The sequence below is a fragment of the Barbatula barbatula genome, assembly GCF_947034865.1.
Source record: "Barbatula barbatula genome assembly, chromosome: 3".
Lineage (NCBI taxonomy): Eukaryota > Metazoa > Chordata > Actinopteri > Cypriniformes > Nemacheilidae > Barbatula > Barbatula barbatula.
Window position 1 is genome coordinate 16,271,087 of NC_136764.1, and position 17,852 is coordinate 16,288,938.

The 17,852-nt window shown below is 38.0% G+C and overlaps 1 protein-coding gene across 1 annotated transcript in view; it reads right to left on the bottom strand.

Annotated features, from left to right (window-relative positions):
- The window catches only part of ptprfb (protein tyrosine phosphatase receptor type Fb), a 95,879-nt gene extending 78,504 nt beyond the window's left edge, over positions 1 to 17,375 (bottom strand). Inside the window, exons 1-2 of the mRNA XM_079453326.1 lie at positions 17,040 to 17,375; positions 4,300 to 4,469 (exon numbers count right to left, since the gene is read on the bottom strand). Coding sequence (XP_079309452.1) covers positions 4,300 to 4,396 — 97 coding nt within the window. The 5' untranslated portion in view covers positions 4,397 to 4,469; positions 17,040 to 17,375. The remainder of the gene's footprint in view (positions 1 to 4,299; positions 4,470 to 17,039) is intronic.
- Between the last annotated feature and the right edge of the window lie 477 nt (positions 17,376 to 17,852).

Sequence of the window (17,852 nt, forward strand, 5' to 3'; positions counted from 1 at the left end):
ACTGCTCTTACAACTTAACCTCTGGCCTTTTCTACAAGTCTGCATCATTTAAACTTTCACACCATGTGCCAGGAGAAAATTAAATTACAGTCCTTTTGGGATCTGAACACAAATGAGTCTAGACTTGACTGGGGCATTCATTACAATGATTTCACCATAACAGACCCACAGCTACAAAACACAGCGAGAGACTGTGCACATTTGCTAATTTTATTATTAATTACTCATGCTATAATATTCAACGATTCTACAATAATCTAAAAAAAGCATTTTTACATGAATTTCACAGCAAAACAAAAATAAGTGTTTGTAATTATGAAATTTGGTAATTATTTACACACATCATCTCTAAATAGTTCCCCCTTTACAAACACTCTTAATGTCTTGACGTACTGTAGTGTCTCTCACAATGATAAAAACATTTGACTCTAGGGAGGTACACAGTGTTCTACTCTAGACGCCATTAACTGAACACAAAGCACATCAATTTGCAACAACGTTTAGAAGAGCGACTCACGAAATGCACAAGACGACACAAAATACCATTCAATGTTGCCAGCCTGTCCAATCCTGGAGGCCTATGCAGGCCAAGTGTGGGGTCACGTTGTACAAGAACAAAGAACACTGAAAAAGTCACTGACAATTATGAGATCAGCACAAAAGGGTGGAAAGAAAGGTTAAGACGAAAGTCAGTGGAGGACGAAGAGAAGTCAGCTTTCAGAAGCACGGGCTGTCGATTCCCCACAACAAAATGTCATAAGCTCTTAGACACAAGTCTGTACTAATGTGATTAGCCGCTCATGTCTGTGAATACATAAAACCGTTTTATGGATATTAACAAGCCAAAGTGCCCCCACAGCCTTCATCTCGGATGCTGTGCAGAGGCTCTCGAAAGTAAATTCTTGACAATGCTAGTTATGTCCAAACAAATGCATTGATGTTTGTGGTAAGCTTTTATAGAGTGACACAGCAAGCAAGATTTGGAAGTGGAAGGAGATGTTAGGTCCAAAATAACTGAAATTACAGATTATATTTTGAGCGCAAGAAAAGCCAAATAGACAAATTAACACTTAATTCATAATTTCTTACATTTACATTTAGTCCTTCAGGAGACGCTTTTATCCGACAATGGATACAATTGGAACCAAATTACAAGAAAAATTGACAAAAGTTTGCAAAAAATTATTGATTGGCAACAGAATCTTGCCATTTTTTTAATTTATTTTACACAAAAAAATGCATCAACCCAGCATTAAAAAAGGACGAACTAAACAACTGGGTTATAGATAAACCAATGTTGTGTTGGCGAGTCAAATATAACCATTTTATTGGTGAATTTAATTAAATGTCTGTGTTTGTTCCTTTTTCACACAACGTTGGGTTGAAAATCCTATCACATCACATTTTTAGAGTGTATCTTGACATGTATTTTTGTCAATTCTTTTAAATCCTAACACTTCCTTATTATTATTATTCAGATTCTGAATCCCACATTTTTTTATTCGGATCTCCTTGCATGTGACATAATGCACTAGCGAGCATGTTGATTCCCATGCTGGTCGTGCAGTTTCAATGTGGTCTTGATGATGAAGCCCTCTTCACTACGGTGATTATAAGGTGCAAGTGCTGTGGAAAGAGGACATATGCGCAGATGTGACGCTTCAAATGATTTTTAAGGCCGTCCTTCAGTCAAGGACACTGATGATCTTGCGATCAAACGACAGCACTGCATCCGGCTGAAGGTTCGGGGATCTGCCTCTGCTCTTGCTCTTATCCACTGTAATTAAACTATTAATCTCACATCATTAACCTCCACTAACCACTGCTTTATTTCATGCCTGCTACTGTAAATTGTCTGATGTGTCTTATCCAACTCTTCTGTTTTCTCCACTTCTCTCCTCTCCGTCTCTCCTCTGGTGGATGTCATTGAATGATCACAGCTGGGGACTAACAAAATTACCTTATAAGTGCCACTCGATTGAGAATACGGTTACTTTTAATTAAAAAGAATCAATTTCTATCCCTGTCAATTTCACTCAGTGACCATATGGACACTTGAAAAACACAATCCAATTTGCCACCGACCACCCAGTCGGCCCTGCCCGGCCCGTAGGGAAAACAATACCTCACTTAATTGATTTACAGAGGTAGTTTTCAACATACAGCATCGAATAAAAATGTAAAGGGGCCTCATTTAAAAGCACTACATAGTACAAAGTAGTTCTAACTGTAGGTCATATTGCCATATGTGTGGCTGTCAATTCAACCGTGACAAGTTTTAAACTGAACTGTTTCTTATTAAAGCTTTAAAGCTTTGCTTCCACAACGAACAAAACGAAAAATATAGCAAAGCATCTAACTATTACAGAATTGGAGAGCAATGGTTCAGAAGAATCAATATATAGACAGGTGGCTATGGACCGCTCACTGCAAAGTTCACTATGACTAAAAGATGAAAGTGTCGTTTGACAAATTGAGCTAAACCAGATTGAATGCAAGACGACTTAAAGAAACCTTGAAGAAACCTTGTACAGACATTTCTTACTGACTTTTAGCAGCATCCTTTAGTATGCATGTGATGGTCTAGATTCCAGATCTACATCATAAAAAAACACAAATATAATTCTCCCTACACACTAATATTACCAGATAAGAACATTTCCATTTCTTGACAACATAATTTTTTGTTTATACCAAGTGTCATTTCATCTCAAAACGGCATACAAACACACCAAAATGACAGCGTATTATATGTAAAACCTTGTCTTGTAGACACCCTGTCTGAAGGAAGCAATTATGAAAAATAGCCCAATCAAGCAGTTTGGGAGGCTTCATATATGACAAATGAAACATTACAACGAAAACAAGATTCAAGGAACAACCCTCAAGCTTCTAAATGGAAGAAACTACTGTGCAATCTCAGTAATCCTGCCTCCTTTGAGCTCTCAGCCCAAGAGTACGAATCTGCCTTAATTTTTCATCCTTCTGATTTAGGTAGGATCTGTTACCATGGTGATTGACATTCAAAAAGGCCCCACCCTGTCGATCTGGCTCCACTGCCCTATAATTCAGATGGTGGAGAAGGCAGTTCTGTCATGTTTAGAAACACAGCCCTTACTGATTACAGACAACACACAAAAAATCCCATCTGTGGTAGTCAATATTTTAACCCCTGTCCTATTTTTAGAGTTTTATTTGTTTGAACCATCTTTAAGGAGTATTTATATCCAAGGATGAAACCGCAGCAGCGTATCACACTATAATTTCAGTGTCTGAACTCCTTTGTGTAGCCTGATCTAAAGCAGAGCTTCTGTAGATCTGATCTCGACCTGTCAACACTGGCTACAGCTGCTAGTCTGGAATGCAATAACATTAATGAGTGTACTTTGTTATTATGATGCTATAAACACATTAAATTAGCTCATCAGACATAATAGTGCAGTAAGTGAAATAGCTTGGATTTGTACGACTTGTGAAGTGCACGGATATGGAAATGTTGTGGGTCGTTCTCGAGAACTCTAAATCTATGCCCCTCTAATAACCTTTCCTGTCAAATGTGTAACTTCAGAATGGAAGACTGATTTCACAGAACACTCTTGGATTGAAACAGCTGACATATTACATTATTACTAGCTTAAAAAAGCTTAAAAGAGCATCTCTGCTCAGACAAAATATGAATCACAAAGACTTCCTGACTTTAAAAGTGGCAAAAGGAGTCAAGAAGAGAAGCTTCAAGGTTACCTTCATGCTGGCGCCTCCTCTGAATGACTGAGAGATTTAAAGGTTAAACGTGTGCGTGAAAAGGAAAGAGAGGCCTAATGGAATTACAGCAGCCTTGTGACAGTGGTACAGAAGGGTCATATGGTGAATTAAATGGCTCTCTGACCCGTGCCAGAACTGAGCCTTGACCTCCGCTCAACCCATGGCACCCACAACACTGGCACGTCACTCCCTGCGAATGTCGGTGATACGAATGCTCATTCACAAGGGCAATGGAGCTGAGCGGCCCACACAGAACAGTATCGCACTGCTCTTTGGAGTTACTCTTCGAAACAGCTGTCTGAAATGAGTCTACATCAAAACGCATCGCTCGTCCCCAAACTTGAGGAACAGAAGAAAATGCAGACAAGCGTTAGGTTAGTACGCTTTGTTTGAATTTCGGGTTCATTTCGTGCCTAGTGAGTGAAACATTAGCAAGGTTACCCATGCTTGCAAACAATTCCACAACGTGATGCACTTCCAATTTTGCAAGGTACAGCCGCAGGAGAAATGACTAGTCAGCTGAAATGTTGTACTTACTGTCTGCCTGAGAGGAGAATTGCACGCAGCTCAGCAGTAGCAGAAGAAGCAACCCACTGGGCAGGACGGGCACTGATGGGCAAATATTAGGCACCATATTCCAGGTTGGCACTGCTTCCCCTTGGTCCCCACACTGCTTATGCAGCTCTCACGCAATCATAGAGTAAAACCTGAGGAACACAACAAACACACATTTTAGCATTGATTCACAATAAAACACAAAGAAAACCATACTCAAGTCTGTGCTTGTGGTACTTTCCCAGCTATCTAGACCAAAATCCTGTCTGTCTTTGAACTGTCTATGATAAAGGTAAAGAGATATAACTAAAAAAAAACAATCACAGATGAACAAGGGTGAGTAAAGGCATGATGGATCGAGTGGTCTTCCCAGGGGCATCCAGAATAATCAGGTAAGCAAACGCACTTGTATCAAAGTAAACTAAAACCACAATCTGCTTCTGGTTAGCTAAATATCAAAAGGACATGAGAGAATTGGAAATTCCCAAGAACCGGACACTGATAAAGGTTCCCATTAAGATTCTAAAGTGGCTCCACACAGATGGCTCCTAATCTCCTGAAAAGTATGTTTTGCTGCGGAAACAACATTGAAACTGCCAAACTAATACTCAGTATCAGGAGGTTTTATTACTAAAGTTAAAGTATTTGAAGGAAGTAAAATTCATTAGATTACTACATTAGATGTTTTTTTTAGATAAATATCAGATATAAGAAATTAGCATTTTCTGGCACAAAAAATATGGAGGATCTCAATAAGGGTGGTGGGCAATATAGTGATAGTTCACCCAAATATTTGAATTCTGTTATAATTTACTCATTTTAAACATGAATGACTGTTCTTCTGCAAAGACAAACCAAGATACTTTAAAGAAAGTTGGTAACTAAACAGCAGTGGCACCCATTCACTTCAATTCTATGGACCACAACAAAAGCAGGTGAATGGGAGCCAGTTAACAACATTCGATAAAATATATTTTTTATGTTCTGCGAAATAAACTTGTGCAGGTTTGAAGTGACCAGAGGGTGAGTAAATGCTTACAGAATTTTAATTTTGGGGTTATTATCACAAGACAAATATACACTGAATACATAAAACTTTAAGACATTGATAAACTGTTTTATTCAACTAAATACACAAAAAATAACACATTTGATTGAATCTGTTGATCACATTCACTGAACTAGTATATTGAAATGAAAAAGTGAAAAAAAAACCTCATTTTATCTTGTATACATGTATTAACTAAGAAACAGCAATATAGCATTTAATTCACCTTCTGCTCCAACTAAGGGAAAACCAGCTTGTCACTAGGTATTTTTGAACAGCTATACTAAAAAATATCGCTAGCAACAGTACTTTCATTTAGTCACTCTGCAATACAGATTGATATTAGTAGCCAATAGTACTAATAGGGATGGATAAGAGGATGGAGGTAAGCCAATTCAGGCAGATCCACTAAAAGCATGCACTCTTCTTCAGAGTCTTATCAGTCTAAAACAATTAAATGAACCAAGCCTAGGTATTTAGGTAAACGCAGCTTTGGTATAAAGCGAACTACACGCTCCTGACCATCTGCCTAATCTCTGGCTCAGGTTGAATGGCTAGAGTCCAGTGCAGCACCAACAACTGAGATGTGCCAAGATTTCAGGCTGTTTACAAGACAAATCATTCCACGCAGGAAAACAGCTCATAGCGACAACACTCTGTTGGACTAAAACAAACCACTTGTGCACAACAAACAACCAAAAGCATGAAACGACACTTCCGCTGGGACGTCAACCAGATGACGTGTTTGATCTTGCTCTAGACCGTTTGGGAGGCTAATAACTTTTAATAAGCTAAAACAAGGAAGAAAGACAAACAAAGAATCCAGTAAGGTGAGAAATGAGAGGTGTTGACTAGCGAATTATGAGCATACTGATTTCAATGTGTGTCAGATGCACGCGGATACGCCCGGCCTCTGGCTGGCATGTTTGTGAGACTGTGCCAAAGGAAACAACGAAGAAAATATCTTAACAGCATTGCATTTGAAGAGCGCGTTTATTTTTTCAAGCAGAAGGCTTTTGATAATCTTTCTTGACATGAGGGTTTGTTCTTTAAAATAACAAGACACGACATACGTGTTGAGTCATGGCTCAGATCAACCATGAGACCTGCCGGGGTTTAACTCCGAGGCAATCTGTCTCGCAATAGGTCTATGCTACATTTGGAGGAATATAAAAAAGTGCACTTTCAGTATAATTAGGTCACCAAAGAAAGAATTATAAACAAGACCATGACCTACATTTTAAAAACAGAGGTAAGATTAGCCAACAGAGTCTCCATGTTTAATAAATTGGAATCATGCCTGCCAATCACTGAGCTCTTACGCCACAACTGACTGTTTGCTCGAGTTGGGGTTGTGAAGACAATGGGTAAATATATCGATAACAGCGCAATAGCTGAGTAAACACAGATCAGGTGAGATTTACCCAAGGAGAAGTGATGTGGCGCAATAAACTCATAACAAACAGAATCTCAAAATGTGGAAAATCAAGTTATTGTTGTCTATATATTACCATTATTTAATGCTTTGTTGGTCTTAAGAATTACTTTTTTTTAGTACGTTCATGTCTTGTCCAGAGCTTATGCCCTTACTTAAAATTCCAACAATTTCGACGTAAAAGTTTAAATTCTGTCCTACATTTATTTGGTAAATCCAATTTGCTTTACACGTCACTTGAATTTAAATCATATTAAACGTACTGAAAAAAACTAGTTTTATTTCATATAAACAAAGTCAAAATTGGTTCAATTTAAAAGTCAATTTAAAAGTTAAGTAATTTCACTCCACTCTTATCCTTTTTGCTTAACTTCACTACATTATAAAGCTTAAAATTAGGGCTGTCAAATGATTAATCGTGATTAATCGCATCCAAAATAAAAGTTTGTGTTGACATAATATATGTCTGTGTACATTTTTGTATTTATAAACACAGAAACATACACATACATGAATATATTGTATTTTTAGGAAATATTTACTGTAGATGTATTTATCCAAATTTCCCAATCATTAAAATTTTATTTAAATGTTTATAAATGTTTATGTTTGATATTTCTCTTAAATATATGCTTGTATGTGTATGTTTTTATAAATACAAATATAATATTCACATTACACAGACATATATTATGTAAACACAAACTTTTATTCTGGATGCGATTAATCACGATTAATCATTTGACAGCCCTACTTAAAATATACTTTTCACCCCACTACTTTCATAAATACATTTTTACATGTCTCATCCTAAACACCCAAGTACATTACAAATCTAGTACTTTCTTACTTTAAGTAAATACTTTTTTTCTCTTGCGTAAAATTAAATACTATTTCCATTGTACTGATAAAGTACAGATACTTGAAAATGTATAGAGTAAACAAATACTCAGGTATTGACAACCTTTGTTAATAAGTAATGGAAATGATTGAGTACATATTTTTACAGTGTATTAACCTGCAAGTTACAAGATCTTCAAAAATCATCTTTGTGGTTAAGTGCAGAAGAATGACGTCAGAATTGTTTTATGTGTAGTGTCCCTTTAAACAACTTGCATGTACAAACAAGTTGAATCAAGCTCTGTTTAAATATCTTCAAAAGCCAATGGCCACATGTTAACACAGTTCCTTAACTAACAGAAGGTTCATTACTCTTTTCTGTAAAGTCATATCATCAGTGTGAACACATCGGGAATCTCGGTTAAGCCTCCTGTGTTCTCAACAGCCAGGATAAATAAACACTTCTCTCTCCTTGTCACTCTGAGGCTCATCTCCTTCCAACCACTCCGGAGCCAGTGATTGCTTTTCCCTTAATGGCCCATCCAGAGATAAAGACAACAGGAGATCTATGGTGAGGCCTTGTGTAGACAACCTTATTGACATCTTTAGGGAAGATAAAGCTGAATCCCTTCATCCAGACCTGTGTGGGAGAAGTTTCTCAACAGCTGGTCTGTGAATGCGGCGGCATGGGTGTTGCAGATCAAGTGCAATCTTTCATACTTTGCAAAACTTTAAAGAGAAAAACAATATGACCTTGTAGCAGGTCTACGAGCGAGTGGGAGTCCTGATGTAATCAAATAAAAGGGGAAGGAAATAACTTGTTGCCAAGTTGCACGTGGGAGACGGTTTCCATTGACAGAGGTCTTTGCTGTAAAACAACACCACGGTTCATTCTCGCTATAAAACTTACAGAATGCATGACATTTCACCTGAGCATTGAAAGTTTTTTGTTAACTATCACATTTGGCCCTCAAGCTCCCTACAATGCATTATGACTCAAGTTAAGCCCTGGAGTATTCACACGCAAACCGTACACGTGAGACATACAGATCTCAGCTATAAGTTCTCATTTGTAAGTAGATGACCCATCATGAGCATGCATGTTTCCTTGGGCCCTTTCCATCATAGCAGGAGCCTGCAATCAGACTTGACTCATTGACGGATGGCATGACATGTAATGACAGCTCGCTCATTTATTTCCAACGAACGCCAATAAAGAGAACCAAGAGCTTTCCGAATAACCCATAACTAGGAGATTTACTGTCATATTTCGAAGATTACAGAAAGGCTCCCCCTTCTTTCCTATAGTCACAAATCAAGCCTGGAGTAATTCAGCAGAAATGAGATGTACTAAATACACAGTAGAAACACATATTGGAGTACAGCTTCCCATGGATTTTTGTAGTTGATTTATTTTTATCGGTGTCGCAACGCAAACTGGACTGTACAAAGCAGATGCAGTTTGGAAAAAAAAGAAGAATTTACTTTATGAAATGACAACAGCAAAGTCATCTAATGTGGTACATGTAAAATATAGGCAACTGTAAACAAAAGCAACTTAAAATTAGACTACACATTACAGTTCCTCGATATTGTGACGTGGCTTAAGATCTGATCCACAGTGATGTTTATTCTCAGAAATTCTTGCCAATAAACCATATAAATATGGGAATATTGGGTCAAGGTGATTGTAATCCTGGAGCAGAACACTAAAAGCATTAGGCTGAATCATAAGCACTATGTACACAACGAAGAAACAATGCTTGTGGATCCACCGCACCCTGAGTTTACCCTCAGTTCAGAGCACCATCATCAATGCTTGATCCACACACAAACAAACCCAAGACATGTCAACAGAAACCTGTGTCACCTGAATCAATACTGCCTGAGACTGGATAAGCACATGCTGACACCAATCAATATATTAGAATGAAACACATTTTAAATGGTATTAAACATGGAACTTCCCATTTTCAGTTTTATTTTCATGTGATGATAAAAGAAAAAGATTGCAAAAACTGCTACAGCACAATTCGGGGTGTTTGTTTATGAATTCTAAAGATGCCGGACCGTTCTAGGCACACGATGAGACTAAATAATAATTCTGTTTTGTGACTTGGAGCGGAAGAACATTTAGAAAAAAAATATAGAATACTGCTTACAATGATTATGAGTTTTTAGCATCATGAGGATATTTTCATGAAAGGGATGTACCACAATTTATTCAACAAAAAGCTATTAGAATTAATTAAAATAATGACACAATTTAGAATTAATTAAAATAATGACACAATTAAAACTAAATAATAAATTATTTATTATTTATTACATTAGTGTGTCCAAATATTTTCATTTTATATTATTTGGTGAGAAATATGCTTGTTTGTCAAAAATGTATTTTTATGATTAAAATGATTAAAAAAGGCTTCATTTTCTTTCTTCATCTTTAAGGGAAATGAGAATTGTTATCTTCTGAAATTGTTAAGAAAATACGGGACATTATCAGGCCTATTAGCAAACACTTGACCAATTTTCCGAAGGGACAATATTGTGAAAACAGGTGGGACAACAGGTAAACCTTGGAGTCAATATTTCCTATAATTACAGAGTAAATAAGCCAAATTAGATTTTACAGGTACAACTCGTTCATTTGTGTAGCTGGATATGTAGAACAGGCAAAAGGAACAGTTGAAGTCTTTAGGTTGACTCAAGAACTTTGCGTAAACGTCCACTGCCCCGCCAAACTTCCAAGTCCTGCTGTGCTAGTCTTACATGTACGGGCAATCTGCAGTCTCGTCTCCCTATGGGGTTTCAGCCCCTCTCTGTTTGCATATCTGTTTCGGCCCAACAACAGACAGCTGCGGCAGATGGAGCTCCGTATCCCCAGCAGTCTCGTGAGGCTCCGGATTTGAAATGTAAAAGAGCGAGTGCTGATGGGAAGGAGGAGGAGCTGATGCCAAGGGGCAGCAGACGTCGAGGACGCCTGCCATCAGAGCAAGAGGCTAATTCAAACACTAACAAGCTTCCCGTCCAAGACAAACCGCAGGCCGGCAAGGTGGCAAGTGGCTACTGCTTGAACACGGCTGTAACCGGGGGAAAGAATTTCAATGAGGATCGGGATAGATATGGGTTATTAACTGCCGAGGAGACTTGAAAATGGAAACAGGCTGACAACTCTATTAGCATTCAGAGATGAATCATACAAACCTATAGCGTCGTTTTCCATTGGGTAGAGCGACAGGTAAGGGAACGTGCCCTGTTCTCCTTCTTGATGTAGTCATTAGTTTTGTTCGCTCCAACTTGCCGATGGTTTTAACTAACAGGGCAGTGTGCACGAAAGCTGAGAGGAAGAAGAGAGGGATTAGGCTGATTGTTGCCTTTCGCTGGAACGCTCCCGAGCATAAAGGGTTTCTCTGACAGCTCGTGACTCACTTTGACCGCGACAGGCAAATTACCCAGGGTTTCACTTGAAAGGAGCGAGATCAAAAGAGCCACCGTGGCCTTCGTCTCCAAAGCAGAGTCAATGTGCTTTTCTGCAAAATGGGTTTATACTGCAACACTGTTTCCCTTCCCTAGCAATGGTATATATGAGAGCTGAAGGGCTCCCTGGGGACAAAAGACAAAACCACTCAGTCAAATTATAATAATAGCAGCACAACTACGCCTCAAGAACAAGTTGAATATTGAATTTGACCTGACCCACTCACGGCCTCAGGAACAACACACTGTATGGGAGATCAATCAATACAGTGCTAAAAATCGCACTCTCTTGCAATGACAGGAGGAGACGCAGAACCACAAACACCCTCACTAATAACTTTAAGGATCCTTGCAGACTTGAAGCAAGGCTCAAAAACATGATTGATTCAGCTTTAGGTTTCACCTTGAAGACCACGGGGTTGTGGATGATGGTGATTTAGTTAACAAGACATCTGACGGTATCCTTCCTATTCTCAGTCAGAATCTTAAAAGCGAAGACTATTTCAAACCCCTGCCATTACGTGGCAAAAATAGAAATCCCTCTATCTGCTTGGCTGAGACACGCCGACACTGTAATGTGTCGCATACAATTGATTGTACAGAACTTGACATAAAATCCATCTTGTTTAGGTTATCCATCTGGCGCTTCTCTATCTCCCTCCTCTTCCAACCTGTCTAGACCGTCTTTTCGCACTCGCTGAACTTCGATTTTCACCCCTCCTGCACTCGCCACCACATACTGCACCCCCGTCATGACTGCAGGGTGGATGTACCTGCAGTAAAAACAGTTCTCAGACTATCAATTACCTCTTCAACAGACACGCGATGTTGGTCCCTGCCTCAAACTGGTTCTGCAGCTTTGCCATCATAACAAACAAGCCCAGACTTATGCTAGAGCAGCACCCACATTTACTGGTAAACGGACGGCTGGATGTAAGACACTTTATCACGCATTATCATCCCAGTCGTAAAACACTTCTATATAAGTGAAATTAACTTGTATGTGGATGTGAACTGAAACAAACAAGCTTGCTACCGGACACACCTTTGTTATAGTTACTGATATAATTCCCAGCTGAAGTCGTTCTCTGTCAGGTCAGCAAATGTACGGTATAAGGTGTCTAATTGTCACAGGAGACTGATTTTAGTTCTTAGAGACAGGGAACTGTCCACTTCCAGACTGTGGGGCGGACATGATTTAGTCAATGGTAATTAGGATCCGATTATGCAGTCACATTTGAAGATACTGCGTGTCAATATGTGATAGAATCCCACCCATCAACATAACCAGCATATTTTCTTAGTATTATGCAAACCAAAATGAGAAAAACAAACACAGTCAAACTCAAATATGATGCAAATATTTCACCCAAAGGGAATCAATAGATACAAGTGTAAAATAAAAGCAAAGCAAAAGGTACTAGTCAAGATAAAGAAAGGTACATTTTTATGTTTTATTAAGTACACATTTCTCTCACTAAAAAAAACCCACAAATTTGTGTTAAAAATGTTTTTAAATTGATAACTTGTACCAAATAATAAAGAAATGCAATAATGTCAAAAGTGCACTAAAATTGATTTAAATGTATTTAATGTGGTCTATTTCTACGCACTAACTTTGTACTTAATATATAAATAATAAGTCTTTGCTACTTTTTAACATAAACAAAGATATGAAGTGTAAGAAGAGTACTCAACTGTGCTGTTTTGAGACACCATTAATAATATTACAAACTTAATGTGTGAAAATAAGTACACTGGAAGTGTACATGAAAATAAAAAGTGTATTTTAGTGCACTTGGGTATTAGAATATGGATAGAGTTGATTTTTGTTTCTAACATTCTTGACAACATTCACTATCATTCCAAGATGTGAACAAAATTAATAACGCTTTTTTATTAAAAGGATAGTTAACCAAAAGATAAAAATTCTGTCATCATGTACACACCTTCGAGTTGTTCCAAATCTGTATACATTTCTTTGTTCATATGAACACAGATGAAGATATTTGGAATTTTTAACCATATCTTGGACCCCATTGACTACCATAGTATGAATACAAAAGAAGATATTTTGAAGAATGTAAGAAAGCAAACAGTTCTACGGCACCATCATTTTTGGGTGAACTATCAAATGAATAAAGAATAAGTAAGTGACAGTAAACATGGATATAGTACACTGCAAACAAATACCATGACTTCCTATGCAAGCCTATATAAAATACTGTATATAAACCAATCTGGCAGTAAAAGGACTATGATGTATGAAATACTGTATATAGCATTGCTAAGTCTGGGTGTTCTGACAGAAAATGTACCTAAGCCATCTTTTCACCACTACAGGGCTATCTCCATCATGAAAAGATATACACAGAGACAAACGAAGGATTAGCCAATCCCATTAGTAAATCGAGTCCGTCCACTGGTTTTTGAGTAAGGAACAACAGGGGGTAGCCAGGGATGTTTTAGCTCTGATAAGATTCATGGGGGGCACTGGGCTGAAAACACAACAATACTCATCATGAATTGCATTGTGGGGAATTCTGTTAATAATCCTCTCTAGTACATTTATTCAATGCACACCATCTGTCAGGTGCGGCACCTGTGCAAAAGCGCTATGCTAAATTATGGAACCATTTCCGTTTTCCTGGCAGCAAAAAGCGTTTGTTTAGGTAAACGTGGGGTCTTTATTTCGCAGATGATTTTTGGTACATTGAGTCCCCAGCACACAATTCATGCGTAGAGATAGGGGCCGCAACATAAGATGGTAAATAAAAACATCATGTTAACTACATTTATTAATCTCTGTTCATATATTCCAAACGAGTCACCACGTTTCCTGCATCTTGTTGTGCAAGGCGTTCTGGGAATGGTGACTAAAGCGGGGGAAAGAGCCAGATATCATGAAAACTAATGCTGTTGATAGCTAATGATATTTCTGCTGCACAGAGGGGCTGGGGAGGTGAATTCAATTGTCTGGGCAACAAATGAAATGCTTTAAACTTACAAACAAAGTATAACACCCTTAAAGGTAATATATGGCAAATGAACAAACAGCACTGACAGATATTTCCCTCCCACTAATAACAGTTGTGGCTTCCGAGGTGTGTGCTGTGGCTTTGGCTTTAGAACATTTTGTTTAGCAACCCCTTCAAGGCTTTATTCAAAGACAATACGCATTGCATCACCTTGTGACAGCCACACTTCTTCATAATACACATTAAAAAAAAGAACTTCCTATTGGGAGGTATTCTATTCCTGAGAATTTCTAATAATTTAAGATTGCCCCAGGCATGTGCGGCTAAACGTGTAATCACAAAGTACTCCAGCATATTAGTTTGCATTGTTTTTCAGAAACTGAGGCCTTATCTGTAAATCTCACTTTACATAGAAACCGCCATCACAAATATTTCGACTGAAAGCAGTTTCAGTTGGGGCATGCATAATACCAAGATCTCTTGCCGTTCTCAACATTTTTAAGCATGATGATTTGTGCTGTTATTCCAGATCTATTCATAACAGTAAGACATCCTAGGCATTCTAATAGCCGACTTGACTTCACTGTTTGGATGAAGCAGTTGTATAATGTGAATATTTGAGTGGTGAGCACTCACCCACATTTACTGAAACGCACATTTGAAAATGTTAATTACTGCAAATCTCTCCGAGAAATTATGAGAACAAAAGAGGTAATCACACACCATTCAATGAAGTGTCCCATGACTTAAACAAAAACACAAAGCATTCTTTACAAGATCGAAACTAACTAATAATGCTCTCAATCTGTGAATGCTTGGCTAATCATTAAACTATGAAGTTTTACCATAAAAATAATCAAAGTTACAGCGGAAATTATGTTCTTACATCCAAACACACAAACAGGCCAAGTATCTGTCCAAACACATGGGGTGGTTTCCCCAACAGGGATTAGATTAACACAGGAATAATATTTATTTCTGTGCACTTTGGGACAAAATAATTGTCACTGATGTAATTTTAGATGTGTCAGTGCAGCCATTTACATCTTAGATAGCTCTGACATTCATCATACTTCCCTATAGAAGGGGAAATGTCGAATGCATTGAAAATTAAAATAAACATAAATTATAAAAAAATACATTCTTAACCTAATATTACGAGATAGATATACAAAGGAAATAGGAATGGTTGTAACAATTCACACAAAAGTTTTAAATGCTTATCTCATAATTCACTAGTAAACCCTCACAAGATCATTAAAAGGAATAGTTCACCTCCAAAATTCTAAAAATTGTCATTATTTATACACCCTCTTGTCAAGTCTGTACGACTTTCTGTTGTCTGCCGAACACAAAAGAAGATATTTGAAAAATGCTGATAACATAAAACTGATGGTTCCCATTAACTTACATTGGTTTTGTGTCTATACAATAGAAGACAATGGGCACTAACAGTTTTTAAAGAAATATCTTCTTTAAAGAAGAAAATCGCACAGGCTTAAACAGATGACAGAATTTTCGTTTTGAATGTGAACTATTCCTTTAACTATGCTTGTTGGAAGGGTCTTCAGTCTTTACGATCCCACACTCTACTGAGAACAGCAGCTGGTGACACGACTGTGACGGAGTGTATACAAAGAATTTGAGGTCACCGGTCTGTATGTGGGAGGTCAACAGTGACTACAGAGAAGGCTCGGCCACTACTGATAACAGCTAACACTCCTGCGGCTCCCGTTTCTATTTTTTCACCCATGTACAGACACCAGCACACAGAGGTGGTAGATGCAAAGATCAAAATCGTTTTAGCTGTCAGAGACTCTTCCTTTAAAAAGCTTTTATCAGACTCTGTTCTCCACCCCCTCCGCCATTTACCAGTTGCGTGCCTTCGCTGGTGAATGATTAACAACAGTAAGAGTGTAATGGTTGAGATTTTGCACAACTTCGAGGGAACAGTTCTTAGTTCTTTCAGGCACATCCACAGGAGGTCTCGGCTTTTCATGCTAAACAAAGCGAGACAGTCAAGCTATCTTTACACCCTCCTCCCTTCCTAACTTTAAAAAACTACCAAAAGAAGAGAAAAGCAAAATGTTTTATTTTTGAGTCATAGCTGCACCCAAACCTATTGTGCAACATTTACTTGCGATGCTTGTTGTGCCGAGCGACAGCACATATAGGAGAACGAGCCAAAAATCACATTCATATATTTAAACCGGCTCGGTTTTCATAAAATATATCTTCGTCAACTGACAGAGCAACCAGACACAAGCCAATTTCATCCTTCTCTAATAACATCTGGAGTTATGAGGCCGTTTCAACACCGGCGTCAACATATCTTTACAACTGACAACAAAGGCTATAATTTTCTTCTGTCACCTTTAATCAATGGCGTAGTCGCTCTCTCTCTCCTGAGTTGGCGCTTTAAAACTTGCCGGGCCGGAAAACTTTCTAAAAACTAAGACAGATCGGGGGGAGATAAAGGCAACTGGAAAAACGGGTTGTTTGGCCAGGGACTATAAGCGGTCTCACAGCAGGGTCTCTCACGTTGTGTCGGTGGTAGCTAGGGGACACTTGACGGCCCTCTATTCAAAGAGCCCTGAAAGAAAAACCGAAGGAGGGTTCTTACCAGACAGGGGCAATTTGCCAAAGAGGTAGCCAATAGAGCCAAGCCAAGACAAGGTTAAAGTATTGTTTTGGTTTAACAAGTGAAAATAAAAGAACAAAAGAGATAAACAATTATTTAAGAGGAGCTGTAAAAAACTTCCACAAGCTCTCTAAAAAGTTAAAGCATAAACTTTCTAAGAAGTTAATGAAGAACACCATTACGTCCTCATTTTTAGGTATCAACAAAAAAGTATTACAAATCCTAGCATTTGCTTGCTTGTGTGTTTTTGTCTGATTTAGAATATCTTTCAAGGACCATGATACTTAAATTACAACTCACCCATAACAGTAAAATTAGAAAAATATCCACAGGAAATGCAAAAAATATAAATCCACTCTTTAAATGCACCAAATCTTCACAACTGTTATTCCCAAGAGCGATCGCCACGACAATAAAATCCTTCCGAACGTAAAATCCAGGTGGGGAGATCCCAGCTAAGTAACAGACACACAAAATTCAAGTTTAAATTGTAAATGAAGTCAACAGAGTTCTTTCTTTCTTCAGGGTTTTTAAATGTTAACTTGTTTCCGTGGGCTCCCCACTGGTGTGGTAAACTGTTGATTGAGAGAGAGGGTTGATTGTAGTCCTTTCAGAGGGAAAGCTTCTTCACACTGTGAACAGTGACGGGGGTGTTGCTCTGGGTGGAGTCAGTGTGATGTCAGAGCGGGAATCTGAGTGATTCTTTTACTCACCTGTGTGTGCAAAGGTTGTACGTACTTGCTTGCGTGTTCTCTGAGTCATCAAAAAACTTGACGGAACGCAAAAGTAGATCATTAATCCTGTTAGGTTTGATACAATTTCCTGCTGTGGGAATTTTACTATAATGTTTTAATGTGATGCCCGTTGAAACGGCTACTTTAAATAGTATATAGTTTATTCGTAATAGTAGACAAATCTGATCAGAATTTAACAGCAAAAATACAAAATAAAAACTCTTGCAAGAACATCTACATTAAAACAGGTTAAAATGTAAAGGATATTTTACTTACGCAGAACAAAAATGTCCTACAAAAATGATGAAAATCAATATTGCAAACAATCATTATTAATGATTCAGGATCAGGCTGTTAAATCTTCATAAGTGTCTAATGT